This window comes from Bactrocera neohumeralis, chromosome 2 (assembly GCF_024586455.1).
Source record: "Bactrocera neohumeralis isolate Rockhampton chromosome 2, APGP_CSIRO_Bneo_wtdbg2-racon-allhic-juicebox.fasta_v2, whole genome shotgun sequence".
Lineage (NCBI taxonomy): Eukaryota > Metazoa > Arthropoda > Insecta > Diptera > Tephritidae > Bactrocera > Bactrocera neohumeralis.
Window position 1 is genome coordinate 75,493,753 of NC_065919.1, and position 17,698 is coordinate 75,511,450.

At 34.1% G+C, this 17,698-nt stretch overlaps 1 protein-coding gene across 4 annotated transcripts in view; it reads left to right on the forward strand.

The window, feature by feature from the left end:
• Positions 1 to 17,698, forward strand: part of LOC126762166 (leishmanolysin-like peptidase) — a 28,159-nt gene that overhangs the window by 4,644 nt on the left and 5,817 nt on the right. For all 4 annotated transcript variants that reach the window (XM_050478713.1, XM_050478721.1, XM_050478729.1 and 1 more), the window contains one exon: positions 8,709 to 8,845. In XM_050478713.1, the coding sequence (XP_050334670.1) occupies positions 8,709 to 8,845 (137 nt within the window). The remainder of the gene's footprint in view (positions 1 to 8,708; positions 8,846 to 17,698) is intronic.

Below are 17,698 nucleotides of genomic sequence, written 5' to 3' on the forward strand. Positions count from 1 at the left end.
ATTTTTATTTAGAACGGGTTTTTTCAATAGGGACGCTACAAACGTTGACCGATAAGGACAGCAAACGACGCAGTATTTTTTCCCGCTCTTTTGGAATCTACATCTCTTTTGACATTTCTCTTCAGAAAGGTTTCCGATTTCATCATGGAAAGATTTACGATCCAACAACAAATTATTAAAATCGTAGTCAGTGGACTCAACTTTAAGAGCGCTACGTCCAATTTACGATCGCCATAATCGTCCTGTCAGATCAACAATTGAGCGTCTAGTAGAAAAATTTGAATCCATAGGAACAGTATAAAATTTTCCCGTGCCAGTGATAAGTGCGCATAGAGTCGAGAATATTGCTGCCGCTAGCGCATCAATTGAGGAAGACCCAAATCAGTCTCTCGCACGTCCTTCTCAAGCTTTGAGCATCTCTGTGACGCACGAACTGAAGCCCCTTGACCACCAGAATCATCGTATCATCGTGAATTGAGCTTAGCAACAACTTGAAAATTAGCCGGTTTTCCTCGAAAAATCATCTTCAGCGTTGAGGTTCATTTCAGGCTGAATTGCTTCGTCAATAAGCAAAATATGCGTTATTGGTCAGACGGCAAGCCACACATACTCCATGTGTCACCATTGCATCTCGAAAAAACTACGGTTTTGTGCAGTTTATGGGCCGTACTTCCTCCGTGATGATCAAGACCCGCACGTTAATGTGAATGAGAATCGCTACCGCACAATAATAACCGAATATTTTTGGCCCGAATTGGATGTTATGGACTTGGACAATATGTGGTTCCAACAGGACGGCGCTACAAGCCACACAGCGGATGTCACATTCGATTTATTGAAAACCAAGTTTGGTGAATGTGTTATCTCACGAAATGGCCCAGTCAATTGGCCGCATCGGTTGTGAGATTTGAGCCGTTACACTATTTCCTGTGGGGCTACGTCAAGTCTGTGGTCTATGCCAACAAGCCGACGATTGATGAACTTCGGACGAATATCGAACGTGAAATTGCAGCAATATCTATTTATGCTTGAAAATCGTTGAAAATTGGGTTCAGAGTCTGGACTTTTGCAAGAGTGCCCGTGGTGCCAATGCAAAAGAAATGGAGTTCCATACATAATGCCATTTCGCAGGAATAACGAATTTCGTTGATAACCCAAACCGTTTTTGTTTTATGTAAAAAAATTCTGTAGCGCTCATATTGAAAAATATATGTATAATCACTGTTTCGTTAGTAAGCAGGACTTTGTACATTATATTCAGTTGAAAGAATCTGTGGTACTAAATAATATATGGTTTGCTTTCCTTAATCCTTCCGCGTCACTCCTTTGGCTGATCATTGTAGTTACCGATTCAACAAATATAAAATGCCACAATTATTGCGGATTGTCTCATAGAATCATAATTAGACTATTACAAGTTCTTTTAATCAACAATATATTTATCGAAAGCGATTTTCGATCAGACAGTTAGCAACAAAACTATAAGAAACTTATTTTTTATTTTATTGTATTACATGGATTTCTTAATACTATTCGCTTTTAGGTGATTGATCACATTTTCATATTACATCTGAGCCATACACGTTCATGTTCATTTTACTTCATGTTTTCATTTGAATATTAAACACTTTCCGACCCACTTTAGTGTTTACATGTGAACATACCAACATATACATACATAATTTAACGTCAAACGTTGAGCACGCACCTCATCGATGAAGCCAATGAAATCCGATGAAAACGAAAGTGAAAGCCCGCTGCCGACTTGGGGTTGAACAAATATGGCAGGTGGCAAAACAAAACCAAAATCTATCGCTGTTTATTTTGGCCGCAAACTTCTTAATCAATTTCGTTGAATCAAACAAATTTCATAATTTTTCAACGCATACCCCGCACTTGGTAAACAAAACTTTTGTATGTACATACATATGTATTTTATCTGTGTGTAAATAATAAATTGCGCAAACCCTGCAGAGAAAACCAGATTTCCAAAAGCTGCTATATGCAGATAAAGTTTCATTTCTAATACAAATACCTGTGGGGTATACTTAACATCTATATATGGGGCATCTACAGTGCGTACACGCTAATTATTACCCAACAAAACTAAGGTGTTGACTTTAATAAGTTGTTGCACTAATAAATGACGAAGCATCGGACACTTCACTTTGCAAGCGATTAGCAGTGCTTCGCCACTTAAGCTCTATTGAAAAGCTTCAGAGTATTAAAACAGTATGTGAATCAGGCCCAAATGAGATTTTCGGCGAGGTAACGCCCATTTTAGATGAAGTAGTATGTCTCACAGCCTGCTTGACGGCTAAGAAAAATTTAAGGTTCTCGTGATGCTTATTGGATATATGTATAGTATGTATGTATGTATGGTTCCCAATCATGCATTTTGAATCCCTTCAGGTGATTAGGTCTTACAATAGATAGCTAAAACGTAAACAAAGAGCATCATAACTGACCATCTGGTATAATTTAGCTTGGACTGGTCCATTTAAACTGCACCGGGAAACTGAGTCGAAAATTTTTCTCAGATTGGCACAACCTTTTTGACATTTGTGTGAAGCTTGATCTCTATATGTCAGTGCGAGTCGTCCATCTATCTCTGTTAATGACGATAACATTGAAAAGGTTTAAACAACACTGTTTGAAAATCGTCGTAATGGCATCAGAGGGTTAGCAGGGAATCTTAACATCTTTTAAGAATCCACCTAACACGTTTTGGTTATTGTTTTACGTATGAAGCGTGTCTATACTGGATTCGTAACAAAACAATTGAATCTTTTGCAAAAACGACGTCGAAACAATCTAGCGAATGTCGCACTAAAAATGAGCGAAACTGAAAAAAAAACAAAATTTGGTGAAGACACTAAAGGCCATCGCAACCGAGGTTTATATAAAATTTTATGTAAAATTTGTAAATTTTATGTCAAATGTTATTATTTGCAAAGCAATGAAAAAATGATATACATATGTATGAATATTACTTGAAAATCTTTTTTGTGATACTTATACCGATTTCTGTGGTTCCTTTTTAATATTACGGACATCTTGAAATATTTCCAACTGCTTAAGATCCTAAAATTTTCCATAATAATTAATATTGCGATTGCGCATAAACTGAAGTCTTATTTCATTATAATTAATTAAAGTGACGCATATCGAGTACTTACTGTAGTTGATTATCACCGCATGGCACATGTGCTTTTGCGTGCATTAGTTTAAAATTTAAACTTTACATGAGTGTGTTGTTAATTAGTTAGGTTTTTAATCGGCAAAAATAAAAAATGTTAAACTAACGAGACGTTTGCGTCTAAATATGCACATACATATGCACATAAGGAATGAATTATGTGCGCTTGTACTTGCCTACAAACGCATTATGTATTCAAGATGCAGCAAATCGCATTTGTCAGTGGTGCAATCGAGCTGAAAGCCATAAATTTATGCATGTGTGTAAACATTTTTAAATATAAATAATGTTATTGTTATACGCTAGCCATACATATAAACAAAAATATACACTGACCATACGTATTTTTTTAAATAGCATTTAATTGAATAAAAAGTAAGAAAAATGAAAATATAAATTTATTCAATTCCGCAATCAATAGGAAAAACTTACAAATCTTACATTAGTGGAACACATGATCAGCATGTCAAACCTTATACAACGCTTATCACGTAAACTTTAAAAGTGCACATGAAATAAAAATGCAAAATGGCTTGGCGCATCCACCTCGTTATAACCATAGCAAATTCATAGAAAGTATATGCGCTTGTGATCATCACAAGCTTTGAAGCAACGTAGTCGGAATGAACCTGAACTTATATACGGCCAGTGACTTACAAGTCAACAGTAATAATTTACACTGCTGAAATAACAGTAAACGATTAAAAGCAGATCCATCACGCTTAAGCCGTTTAATAAGAATCGGATAAATTACGGGAATCTACAGGGTTTTCCAATAGTGATGATATGATCCCTATGTGGCGTTTTGGTCATTATTAATACATTGCGATAAAAAAGTACACGGAAATTGTAAATAAAACCCAAAATATTTAATTATTCGTACACTTATGCCAGCGATTTTTTCAGTCCACAAAGCACTTTTTGGGATGGCCTTCAGCTCTTCAGCGAATTTTGTTTTATCTCTTCGATCGACTGAAAACGGGTTCCACGGAGCGGCAAATTCAGTTTGGGGAACAAGAAAAAATAACATGGTGCCAAATCTAGTGAATAAGGTGGTTTATTGATGGTATTCATTGCGTTTTGGCTTTAAATTCGGTCACAATCGTACTCTTTTTGAAATAATTCAGTTTTATCAGAACAAGTCGAGCAAGAACGCTATACCCAAAATATCTAGCAAAATTAGTCGAACGGACTCGCGTGAAATGTCGAGCTCTTTTAAACAATTTCCTGACGTTTTTCAAGTACCATATCCTTCAATTTTTCAATATTTTCATGTTTCAACGATGTCATGGCATGTTTTCAACGATCTCTCGACCGTCTTTGAAGGCTTCTCATCACTCGTAGGCTTGTGTTTTTGATAAAACTGAATCACCGTAAGCACGAAATTAGATTAGAAATACAAAATTTGAGACAAAAAATTTGTTCGATTTTTGATAAAACTGAATTACCATAAGCACGAAATTGGGTTAGAAATACAAAATTTGAGACAAAAAATTTGTTCGATATTTCTATCCATTGTAAAAATCTCAACGCACTACTGAGGTGTACCGACTTAAGCAGCGGTAGTAAAGGACAGTCCCACCAACTTAGCAAAATTTTTTGAAATATCACTTACCCGGGGAATTTAATTACAATTTCCGGGTGCAATTTTTATACGAAATGGCGATGGCCAATAACAAAATTTTTTTTGTATCATATTTTTTATTGTTGCCAATTTGATAAACATAGATACATATGTATGTATGTCTTTAAGGAAGACTAATAAAAAATCGGTCCAGTAGAAACTGAGAAATCGTGGGTATCGTTTGGAAAAAGCATGTTTAAAGTTTCGCGAACTGATCGAACTAGTTTGGATGACGCGTCAGCAAAATACCTATATCTCAATAAATAATTGGAGTTAAAAAAAATCATCTTCTAAACATATGATATTCTTGAATGGTTAAATTCAGGAAATGTAAAAATGAAAAATCGATTCAAATAATTTTTTTTTTATTTCTCGACTGGAATACATACTACCTTAAGCCTATAGAATCTCAAAATTATGTTGAATTCATTATTGCTACTCTTCGACGATTTGAAGCGGAAACGTTTATTGTTTACACGAAGAAGTCCAATATCTTGATGTACTCGTATCCTGCTATAATTTAAGACTTCTGACGTATTATTTGTTTGATTTATACTTTCACCGATTTTAATAAACGGTGCAAGATTTATCTAAAAGAAAATGTTCAAAAATTCATACAAAGTCTAGTAAATAAATAGTTTTCATCATATGAAATATCCAGACATGCAACAGCAGCGACAACTTTGTACATATGTAGTGATTTCAACGTTACATAACCTCTTTAGTCATATGTTGTGCAGACTGAAATCAGAATCTATAAACTTAATGGTTTGAGGGTTAAATTTGATGGACTTCCCATAGCCTTTTTTCCTTGTTTCTCATGATAATTTTTACTATATAAATTTCACTCAACTTCGAAAATAATACTTGCAATAATTTTATTTCATGTGCAGAGTATATGTTTCAAAGCAATACGTATTAATTCTACAAAGTTTTATTTTTCCATATTTCCGCTGAAAATTAAAATTATTCGAACTCCATGGAAAATGAAAAGCCTCTTTCCACTCGTGTTTTATAATTATAGTTACGACTTTCAAATAAAGAAAATATCCCGTAATATGCGTACGTTAATAATTTAAATTTAATTTAAAACACCGCAACGTTAAATAAAAAATTATATAAAAGTGAATGTGTGCAATACCGTTATATTCATGCTCACATTACACAGCAGACGTAAACGCATTGTGCATAAATATTATAGCAGCGGCGACCATTTATCATTTTTGACGAATACTTCGGCGTTTGATTACTAATTTACCTCAAAACCCCCAAAGCTAGCAATAATTTTCGGCGGTCTGTTGTAAAAACAAACGTTTTCAACACTTGTGTGTCATGTATGTGTGTGTGTATAGCTAGATAAATGTTTGTATGTGTGGATTTTCTATGCACGAGTGTGTGAACAAATTGGTTCGTGTGCAAATTGCAAGTCATGTGTAGACAATACGAGTGTATTTCGCAAAAAAAAAATAAAATTTTAAAGGTTATTGATATTATTGCAAGCGGTTATTTGGGTGCCCTTACCGGTATTATTTATAGTTACAACTCAGTCGCCACATATTACTGTAAATGAAGTGATGCTTTCTGTACACAAGAACGCTTTGGGTCATGTTTTCTGTATTATTATCAAATGTTTCTCGGTAGACGCTGAGTAAGTCGATAAAAGGTTTACCGCTAAACACTTGTAGCCTAGTTTGCTCGTTCTCGCAGCTTTTAGCGCCCACTTGTAAAGCCTGAAAGAACGCTTTCGTTGAATAGAAATATGACATTACTCTGCGACATAATCTCCATCTGAAGTACTATTAAATTGGTTATAACGATTAACAAAAGTTCGATTCCGTTCTATAGTGTGAAGTTCCGAGGCCATTTTAGTAAAATATTCTTCCGGTAACTTTTTAAGTCAGGGACAAAGAAAATAATATTTCGAAATCAATGGATGGAGAGTTAGTTAATAACATAATTTCCTCAATTTATCGTTTATCACGTTTTGAGTAGTTTAATTGACAAATGATATGAACTCTAAGCATTCCTTTATGTTACGGTTTCGTCGAAACTACTGGACCGTTGAATATATTGGCACAAATTTGACATAACACTTAGCCATTGCTTTGCATAAAGGGTTTTCCAATAAAGACAAAATTAATTTTTCATTGTAAGCAATTTTAAACCAATAATTTCAGTTCAAATGAATAAAAAGCAATAAAACTTTTGTTAAGTAAAGCATTTACGGCAAGGATAGAGATTTTATTTTCATCCCACTGCCATGCCTACAAAATGTCATTAAACGAAAGCCTATGAAGTGTCATAATTAAGCACTAATTTAATAAACAAAACTGTAATTTTTTGCAGGTGATCGCAGTTGTGAGAGGCACTTGTGGTTTAAAAATTAAAAAAATGGTTAAACGTACATATCTTCCAAACCACTCAAGTTAACTCAACCAAACTTGCTGAGAAATCCTTTTAGCCTGTTTTCATACACTGCAAAAACAGGTAAAATCACTAAAGGTGCGATAACTCAATGAATACATGAGCCACCAGCATTAAATTTTACAACCGGAATGGCAAACAAAGGCTTTATGAGAGCTGGAGTAAAAAGCTGGGTCAATGGCCGTGGCACTGTCTACTTTTGGGGAAGGGAAATCCTATATCTCAGAAAGTACTTGACCAATTTTATCCAAATTTAGTATGTATTAAACGTTGTATAAATGGGCAAAATCGCACAGTAACCACGCCTACTTCCCTAAAAACAATTTTTTAAATTTCATCTGACTCTTTCACTTTACAGTATACTAATTAAACAATAATAAAGTTGCTGGAGTAAAACTTTGCACAAATAGTGTCCTTAAGGTATTTTAACTTACGCCAAAAAATTGTCGAAATCGGTTTACAACTTATGCCAAGAATGGGAAAAATCGGCTCACACTTCTCATATATATATGTACATATGTATATCACAAAATATTTTCAAACTTCCGGTTCACTTTATACCGCATCTATCGGTCAATATGGAAAAGCATCGTAATAAAACTCACAAAGAATGGATGAAATCATGGTGATACTATTAGGTTCAATTTCAAAGTTTTGCCAACATCTGAAGATTTTCCAGTTTTTGATCTTTGCAAGTTGTAAGAGTTAAAAATGTTCGGTTATTCCCGAACTTAGCACTTCTTCACTTCTTTCTCTTGACTTGACATTAAAGCACAGTTCAATCGGCAATTGATTAAAAATTTTTTTTTGTAATATTTGCTCCTGTAACCGATCTCAAACACCTTAAAATTATCTTAAATTATAAAGTTGAAAAAAATTGTTATTACTGTTTATGCAAACAGGCAATGATCGATGGGCTAGTAAAATTTTTTATTTTCATTTCGACGTTTGGCTTCTTCCAAAAAAAAAGCCCTTCATGTGAAAAAATGTGCGCCTCAAAGGGGCTTAAAATCGATCCGTGAGATACAAACCTTAAAACTAAAATATTTTTTTGTGTCTTTTGAGAAAAATTTTCATTAAAATTTATGATAGTTTAGCTATCCATCAGCATTATAACAATAAATCGCTCTCCAATAACACTCACTGATTCATATGGCCTTACATATGACAGCGTCTATTTCCGCTGCAATGCTCCATTTCTCATTATATCACTTGTATGTAATTTTTGCAATTCTGTTATGTCATTGTCGGCTGCCAAAATCAGAGCGAAATGTGATCATATTACTCATGCATGTCGAATGTTCGAAAGACGATCCCTGAAATCAGTTCAAAAATGAGAAAAATATAATATCTAAATATCTATATAAGAGTATATGAGTGAAGCGTGTGTTTTTTCTTGTGTATATAATTATGAAAGTATACTTACACCAACCTATTTCATTGTAATATTATCCATTTCAGGTTGTCCATGGCGTTCGCATCGAGACGGCGGATTCGATGCATCCACACCAGAGTACTCACAGCATACACAAACGCAGCACAGACGCCGCTGACCAGCCATTACGAATTTTACTCTTCTACGACGAATCTGTTTTCAGGTTAGCGCTCTTTAAGTATATCTTTTGTTATTTTATTAAATTAAAACGTTGCATAAACGAGTACATACACAAATATCGTACATACTTATGAATGTACATACACAAGTTCAAATAATAATACTAATTGCATTTAATAGAATAATAACATTGTTAGCTCGGTTCAAGCGTAGGTTGTGCCAAGCACATTTCTTCATGGAAGGCATTATTTTTTTAGATAAAACAAATACTACACATTTTTTATGATTTGTAAGTCAATGTATTTGTTTGCTCCGTGAGCATGGCTCGTTTTAAATTTCAGCCATGAAGTTAATTATAACGTTCAAAACCATTGAATTGCGCAGCTTCATAAAGAATATGCATTATCTTGTTTTTCACTGATTTCCTTTCTGTAATTAATGCAGGGACTGAATATTGATAGATTAAATATAAATGCAATCCGAGGAAAACTCTACTAATCTTAATGGATAAATATATATAAAGGGTGATCCAATTCGAGGCTTTCTACTTTTTTAAAGAAAAAAAAAACACAGAAACTTAAAATTTAATGGGGAATGTTTATTATCGTTCGAAAGAACATTATTTGGGATTTATTTTTTGCATATTATCTCTTTCAAAAGTTGGCTGCGGCTACGTCTCAGATGGTTCGTTGAATCCGATTTTCGATGACTCGTTCGGGATTGTCCGCATAGACTTTAGACTTAACATATTCCCACACGAAAGAGGATAAAGGTGTGATATCGCACGATCTTGGTGGCCAAACGATCGGCCCAAAACGTGAAATTATCTGCTCACCGAAGTGTTCTCTTAATAAATCCATTGCGATGTGTGGAAAGTGGCGCCGTCTTGTTGAAACCAAATGTCGCCGAGATCACGAGCTTTAATTAAAGGCATTAAATAGTCGGTTATCATGGCGCGGTGAGAGTCGCCATTGACGGTTATGTTCTCATTTTTGAAGAAATATGGACCGATGATTTCACCGGCCAACAAATCACACCAAACAGTTGTTATTTCTGGATAAAATGGCAGGCCATGAACAACAAAAATTGATCTAAAGTTGTACAGGTTGGGGAAAAATCCTGATCTAGATGTCTTGATTTAGCTCTTTTTGATGTTGTTTTTTGTGAGACCATTTGAAAAGTAAAATATACAAAAAAAATTATAAAGTATATACAATTTATATTACTGATTACTCTAGTTTCTAATTTAGTTCTGTAATTTTAATATAAGGTCTCGTAAAAAGAACTCCCATTACTTTTTCAATATATGTCTTTAGTAATCTGTATCTCTGGTTGAATAAGTGCAATCAGCTTAGGCAATATAATATCAGATATAAAGTAATCGAAATCGTCGGATTCAATCGTCATGCAAGTACTAATCATTGCACAACAAACCATTTGGAATCATTTAAGGAAGTCTTGATAAAAAATTACATCGGTGCAGGGGTTAAAAGAGTTACCTCTAACCAATAGAAAAATAATTGCATTCCATCAGGCCATCGGGCCAGATACCCATCGATAGTGACGCGTCACTAACTCCCGAGCTTAGTTGCGAAGCAGTCACCTTATAATCCAAACCCAAATGTTTACTACCTCTTCCTGTTTATAGTGAATAATTGCGATGGTGAAAATTTCGCCGCAAGAGAAGGATGGTGTTATGATATTAATTTCATTCTAACTTAGCTGAATGAAACCTTCAAATTAATGCAAAAATAATGGTTTACGTTTTACTATGTTTTTCCTAGACTAAATTTCAACTCTTCACCTATATAATATATTTTAATTATGATATCTACCATATCTGAGTAAATTGCAAACGCTTAAAAATATGTGTAAGCCTTTCGATTATATTATAGAAAAAAATTTCGTCATTAAATTAATAAAAGTCCATCCTTAAAGTGTAGACTTTCGAAAAAGGTCGCCAAACACTTCGCAATGGCCATGCTGCATAAACTTGTACTTGCGATTATTTCTATAGAGTAACGTATCATGCTGTTCATGCGTAGCTTTAATTATAAAAAAAGTGTTTTGGCAAACTTAATGCGATTGAAATTAAAGTTAAATAAAATGGCTCGCTTTATCTTAATTGGCTAAACAGTGATTATTGGTAAATTGGATACTAATCTCGAATGTAAAAACGCTTAATTAGATGCTTATATGTACATATGTACGTATGTATGTATGATAAAAGTGTAGGCTAATATCCCAGTAGTGAATGTAAGCAGAAAACTTTTACGCATAACGGTTTCGAAAGTAATTATAAATTTGATGAGGTATGTTAAAGAGCTGTTGTAAGTGCAGCATTCGAATAATCCATTTTGGAAAAGCATTTTCTTTAAAATAGCCTATGTTTTGCTTATAAGGTACAAACTAAAATTTGCAAAGTGATGCATTAAACAACTCGGTTAAATCTGCTTTCATCTTTGTATTATATATACGATATACATATATATAAATTATGTGTTACGTTGCTTGCCCGCGATAGACTCTTGAACTACTGTGCCGATTTTTAGCAAAATTTAGCACACTGTGTCCAGTTTGAAGCAACTTAGAAGATAGGATAGTCAAAACAATTCATAATTAAAAGATACAGTGAAAGCTGTATCAAATGGATGCTCCATTAAGCGGATAACTCTAATAACTGGACAGTAAGGCTGCTCTTCAGTTTGTGTTTATAGGAGATTTCATTTCTAAACATACACATGTAAACATACATACAATCCCCAAAAAAGTATAATACAGTTAAACTTGTATAATTCAAACTTCTATAACTCGAAGTTATCCATAACTCGAACTCTTGAATTGGCAATAGAACCTTTTTTTTTTTAACTAGAACTGACAGATGCTGTTAACCCAGCTGAGAAAACAGCATTAAATTCGTTATTTTTTCCATTGACATTTGTTTGTAAGAACATATTCAAAATTAAACCTCAAGTACAATTCCCTGGAATCTTATACGTTATACCGACAAAAACGTTTTTGCCTTTAACGTTTTGCGGTATGTTAGAAAAGACAACCGAAGTAGCTAGGCTTTGGAAATTACTATCCAAGCACCCAACTACTTCTAGGCTACTAGGAATCACTAGTAGTTCTAATCACTACTCATTTTCCAGGGTGTACAGACGCTATATATCTCCAAACTGTAAGGAGTACAGGTCTCATAACAAAAGGCAAAATAATTCGCGCAATCAACAGCTTCGAACCGTTTAAATTCCCTGGTATGGACGTTATATTTTTAGCTATGATGCAGAACGCATCAAAAGCGCTGCGTTGCTTAACTGATCATAATATAGGAAGGATTTTTAAAGCTTAACTACGTACCTATCCAAAGGAGTCACCCCCTCCCTCCCCCTATTCGAAAGAATACAGACCAATAAGTCTAACCTTATTCCTTCTGAAAACATTTGAAAAAATCATATATAAGGAAAAGCTTTTATGGGCCACTATGTCAAAAGCACAGCAGGCCTATACGAAGGGTAGATCCACAGAGACTGCACTTCACTCGTTACCCTTAAATACAGAAATAGCACTAGAGCACGACGAATACACTTTACAACGCTGCAATCTCCAAATAATGGGTTGTCAAAAAAGTCTTGCGGTATTTTTATTGAATTTTTTTTTTTTTTTATTGAAATTGAAATGAATTTTTGATGACTCATGCCCAGCTCTTGACCGATGCTACGGCTGCTACTATGCCGGTCTATTTCGACCAATTCAGCGATTTTATCGCAATTTTCGACGACAGGTTTTCCGGAGCGTGATGCATCTTCGACCACCTCTACACCAGAACGAAAACGTTGAAACCATCGTTGTGCGGTGGAAATGGAAACTGTATCGGGTCCATAAACTGCACAAATTTTATTGGCGGCTTGAGATGTATTTTTGCCTTTATCGTAGTAGTACTGTAAAATATGCCGTATTTTCTCTTTATTTTGCTCCATGTTTGCGACGCTGTAACTCACGAACGACTTAAAAGAAACGACAATCAATCAAACACGTGAAATGAGCTTTCCAAAAAGGTATAGCATGAACCGATGCGACGAATAAAACTAGAACTACGAGCTTTCAGCGCCAACTAGCGATAAAACCGCAAAACCTTTTTGATAACCTATTATATGTAGCTGTCATTCAAACTGACCGAACAATCGAAAACTCCTTGCAATTTATCTTAATAACCTTTCAATTTCAGTGCGTAAATCATGGAAGAGTTACATAGTTCCAATATTTGACGAATGCAGTGCACGTTTCTCTACTGGGTTCTTGAATGTACTAACGCATTTTAAGTAGATTTAATTATTTCCTTATTGTACATTTACGAGTTGTAAATTATAAAGCGCAGTGTTCAGGCGTTGTTTGTGGATTTCAATCACAAACATCGTTTCCCGTGAATACTAGCAACTAACTTCCAGCATCGGTCAGTACTCCACGCGTTCAATTAATTGTATACATACAAACATGGAATGTAATTTCTTTTGTGCAAATTTGAGTAAGTTTCATTTGATTGCTAATTTTCCGCAAACTTAATTTGTTGCTTTGCGTAGTTGAACAGGTTTCTTGCAGTTGACGCATTAGCGCTGGTTGCCCTTGATAATTCCGATTACATTTGACTCTTGCATTAGGGTAGGTAGGGTTTGTTGCTATAGTTTGGTAAAAGATTTCATGAAATATTTTAAGTTATTTGAAGAAGAGAAGTATTTGTTGGAAATACTATTCATGAATAAAAATATATTTATTTTCTCTCAAAATATGTATTTTTGGAGAAACTTATGCTTAAATGTTATGTTTTGCAAATATAATTATACCTTTATAAAGTGTATTTGCGTATGTTCCTATGATATATAATATCAAATTTTAAGTCCTAAGCAAAACTTAATTGAAGCATTAATTTTAAAGAATAAAAATAATTCCAAGAATTTGTGTTGAACATTCTAATCTTTCGTACTTGCTTAGGTTAATGCGTGTTTTTTTAACTAAATTTTCAGTATATTTCCGTATTTTGTGTTTTTTTTTTATAATGTTGACCAAACTGAATTGCTTTATTATAAATACGGTAGTCATAAAAATCCATAATATCAAAATTTTAATCAAAGCCGCCATTTTCAAAAAAAAAAACCAATACCTTATGTTCGGCTTGAAAAGTGTCACCTTAATGCTCGAGTTGGTAAAGCTGTCATTTGTGCATGTGAATGACTCCACATATTCTCAAGATCGATTTGTACATTAGTTTATAAAAACAACGTGCTCAATAATTACATACAGCTGCGGCCAAATTGATAGTGAAGAAACGCTTCTCTTCGATTTTTTACCCGAATTCAAATATTATGGATGTTATATTATTTTCTATTTTTATAACTTTAAACAACACAAAGATGTAAATATGAACACTATGATGTTTTTAATAAATTAGACGTTATGATCATATGATCAAATTTGAACCGGACTGTCAAAAAACTACATTATTATTTTTGTTAATAATAATTTGTATTATCGCCTTCAAAGTAGGTTCCTGAGCTCCAATGTTTCTCAACCGAGGCTTATAGGTTGAGATGGCCTTCAGTGCCTTCAGCGAATTTTGGTTTTTCGGTTTCGGTTAATTTTTGAAGCGCCATTTGCTATATTGTTAGATATTTTCGGCGTCATATTCATAAATCCGCTTTCCATCTTCAGTAGTGTTGGGCTCCATGTATGTCAGATCCTCAGCTATGTGTATCTCTTGTGTGACCCCGCTCGCCTTCGTTTTTGGAAATATTCATGCCTTTTGGCACTGGTCTCTAGCTTCATACTCATTAACCAAAATCTGTTGAGTCGATCTATTAGAGATGTTGAGATTCTCTGCTGGCACTGTTTCTTTAACCTTTTCAATGTTATCGTCATTAACAGAGGTGGGTGAACGATCGCAAAAGACAAGTTGCCGATGACCTCACGACCTTCACTGAATGCCTTGTACCATTCAAATGTTCGCAATGAAGTAAACTCCGTAAAACACTTCTGCAACATTTTCAAAATAAGTAATTAATGAATCCATTGTAAAAATAGCCAGACTTTATCGTAAACGAAAAACTGAAAAACACTAATTGACATATGGAAATGAAACTTTACACTTTATGTTTGTGTGAAGATTGTAGCAATCTAGGAAAAAAGTTTTATAGAATTGGTTTGCGTATTTATATGGACTGGGTCAAAATATAGGGGTTTTCAATAGGGCACTGAAAAAGTAGACCAATAGACGCCATATTTTTTCTTGTTCTTTTGATATTTTTCTTCAGTAAGGTTTGCCATTTCATCATGGAAATACATATATATGATCCAACAACGAGCCGAAATTATTAAAATTTACTACCGAAATTTGGAGTCAGTGGCCTCAACTTTAAGAGCGGATTTTTAATAAGAGCACTACAAAAGTTTTTTTTAAATAAACCGAGAACGGTTTGGGATATCAATGAAATTCTTTATTCCTGTGAAAGTACATTCATACGTACTCTATGAATCACCATTGCATCCCGAAGAAATAATGGAATCGCTACGGCTCAATTGTAACCGAATATTTTTGGACCGAATTGGTTAATATGGACTAGGACAATATGTTGTTCCAACAGGACGGCGCCACAAGCCACACAGGGAATGTCACAATCGATTTATTGAATACCAAGTTTGGTGAACGTGTTATCTCATGAAATGGCCCAGTCAATTGACGCCCCTATGGGGCTACGTTAATCTATGGTCTATGGCAACAAGCCAGCGACGATTGATGAACTTTGTACGAATATCGAACGTGAAATTGCAGCAGTATCGGCCGATTTATGCTTGTGAACCACCGAAAATTGGACTTCTGCAACCGTGCCCGTGGTGTCAAAAAAATTCGAGTTCCATACATAATTGCATCGAATGTACTTTCACAGGAAGAAAAAACCCGTTATACATATCAGGTGGTATTCTTCAATTCGATCGAACTTAAAGTTGACACATTTTTTCCGGATTTATTCCTGATTTATGCTAAATTATAGTAAGTAATTCCATTGTACTTCATTTACAGACTGGCGCAATTTAGAAGTTATAGCTTATTTTTCATATAAATTCAGATTAAGCAGCGAATTAAGCTGATATGCCCATAGAATAAGTCAGATATTATGAAAGAATGTGCTTAGGTTAAAATATTTTAATAATCCATTTGGAATAACCCACATTATTTCTTCGTTTTCATAAATTTACAAATATTAGCATATTTGCAATAATAATACGCAATAATATTTAATGAAATGCAAATACGTATATACTAAACAGATTAGAGCTTAATGTCAGAAAGTAAGAAATTTACCCCACTTACAAGATTAATTAACTACGAAGTGGGCAAGTGGGTAAGTGCACTTACAACCCGCCACTGAAATCGCAGACATATCACATAAATTTCCGCTGGAGCCTTTATCGTCCCACCTGAAACGTTTTATTTGCCTGGATTTATGTGTTACCGTTGTGTGTTCACTATAAGAAATTATTTAATACTACTGACCGCAATCTGATGTAATTTTCTAACTATAAATGCTAATATATATTTAAATATAAGTACATATATGTTAGTTCTGCATAAATACAAAAAAAGTTGTATTTCTTACAGTGGGGGTATTCACTAAGTATTCATGTAGCATACATACATGTCTTGGATTTTGTAAACTTTAGTAGTAATAATATAAAAGTTTAGGTTATTTAATAAACATAATATGTATGGTTTTCAAAACTTATCGTTAAGGATATAAGTTTTTAAGCTATTTATTTATTGTCTTATTTAATTCTATAACTTCTTTAGAATATTGTTCTAATAGAAAAATACAGAAACTTCAAATTTAATGGGAAATATTTTATTATCATTCGAAAGAACATTCTTGGGCATTTATTTTTTGAAGATTATCTTTTTCAAATGTTGGCTGCGGCCACGTCTCAGATGGTACACCTGTTGAGTCCAATTTGATCATTCGTTCAAGCATTTTGATTGGTAACTGGTGAATGATACATGTGATTATTTGCTTCAAGGTCTGAATCGAAGCGGGATTATCCGCATGGACTTAAGATTTGACTTATCCCCAGAGTAAAAAGTCTAACTCTGTGATATTACACGATCCTGTTATCTCAATAAATCCAAAGTCGTTCCATACGTCAGTCTCCACTGCATGCTGGACGTATTCTATTCAGTCGAATATTATTCAATAATGAATGCTGGGTCTCAAGATGAATGATGGTGTTGCGAATAGTACTCGTGTGCTCAGTAGGCCGAACACGTTGACCATAAGTTGACCGAAGCGCACGAACTTTGTACAGGCGTACAATGAAATGCCAAACAACAAAACTGAACAAAAATAACATTACAGCGTGAAACGACTCACTCGTGGTTTGTTTAAAAAACGGCTATTGAAAAAAATACAATTATTTGCTCTTCCTTCGTCCAATACCTTGTTTATGGTTTTAACCAAAGCATTTTTCTTTTTACTTTTTATGAAGTATATAGTTCCGCTGTAAACGCGGTGTCTCTGCGAAGGACTGCCGGAAATTAGAACCTATGATTTTTTTGTTTCTTTAGAATATAAAAAGTTTAAATAAAATATTTAGTTTTTTGTAAGAAAAAAATTATTGAAAATAGGCGGTTTTTTGCTCGACGAAACCCATGTTACAATTTTGATTTTCGAAATCTGTTCATGAAACGACTTATATTTTCGGAAGCCGCCATTTTGTCAAAAAAAAAAACAAAACTTTAATTAGTCCTTCATTACTTGTGTTCATCTATATTGTAGTAATACTCTTTTTTTTGGTTTTTGGATTTGAGATAATCTTAGGCAGAAAACTCTTTCTCACCACCTTTCTCACCTCT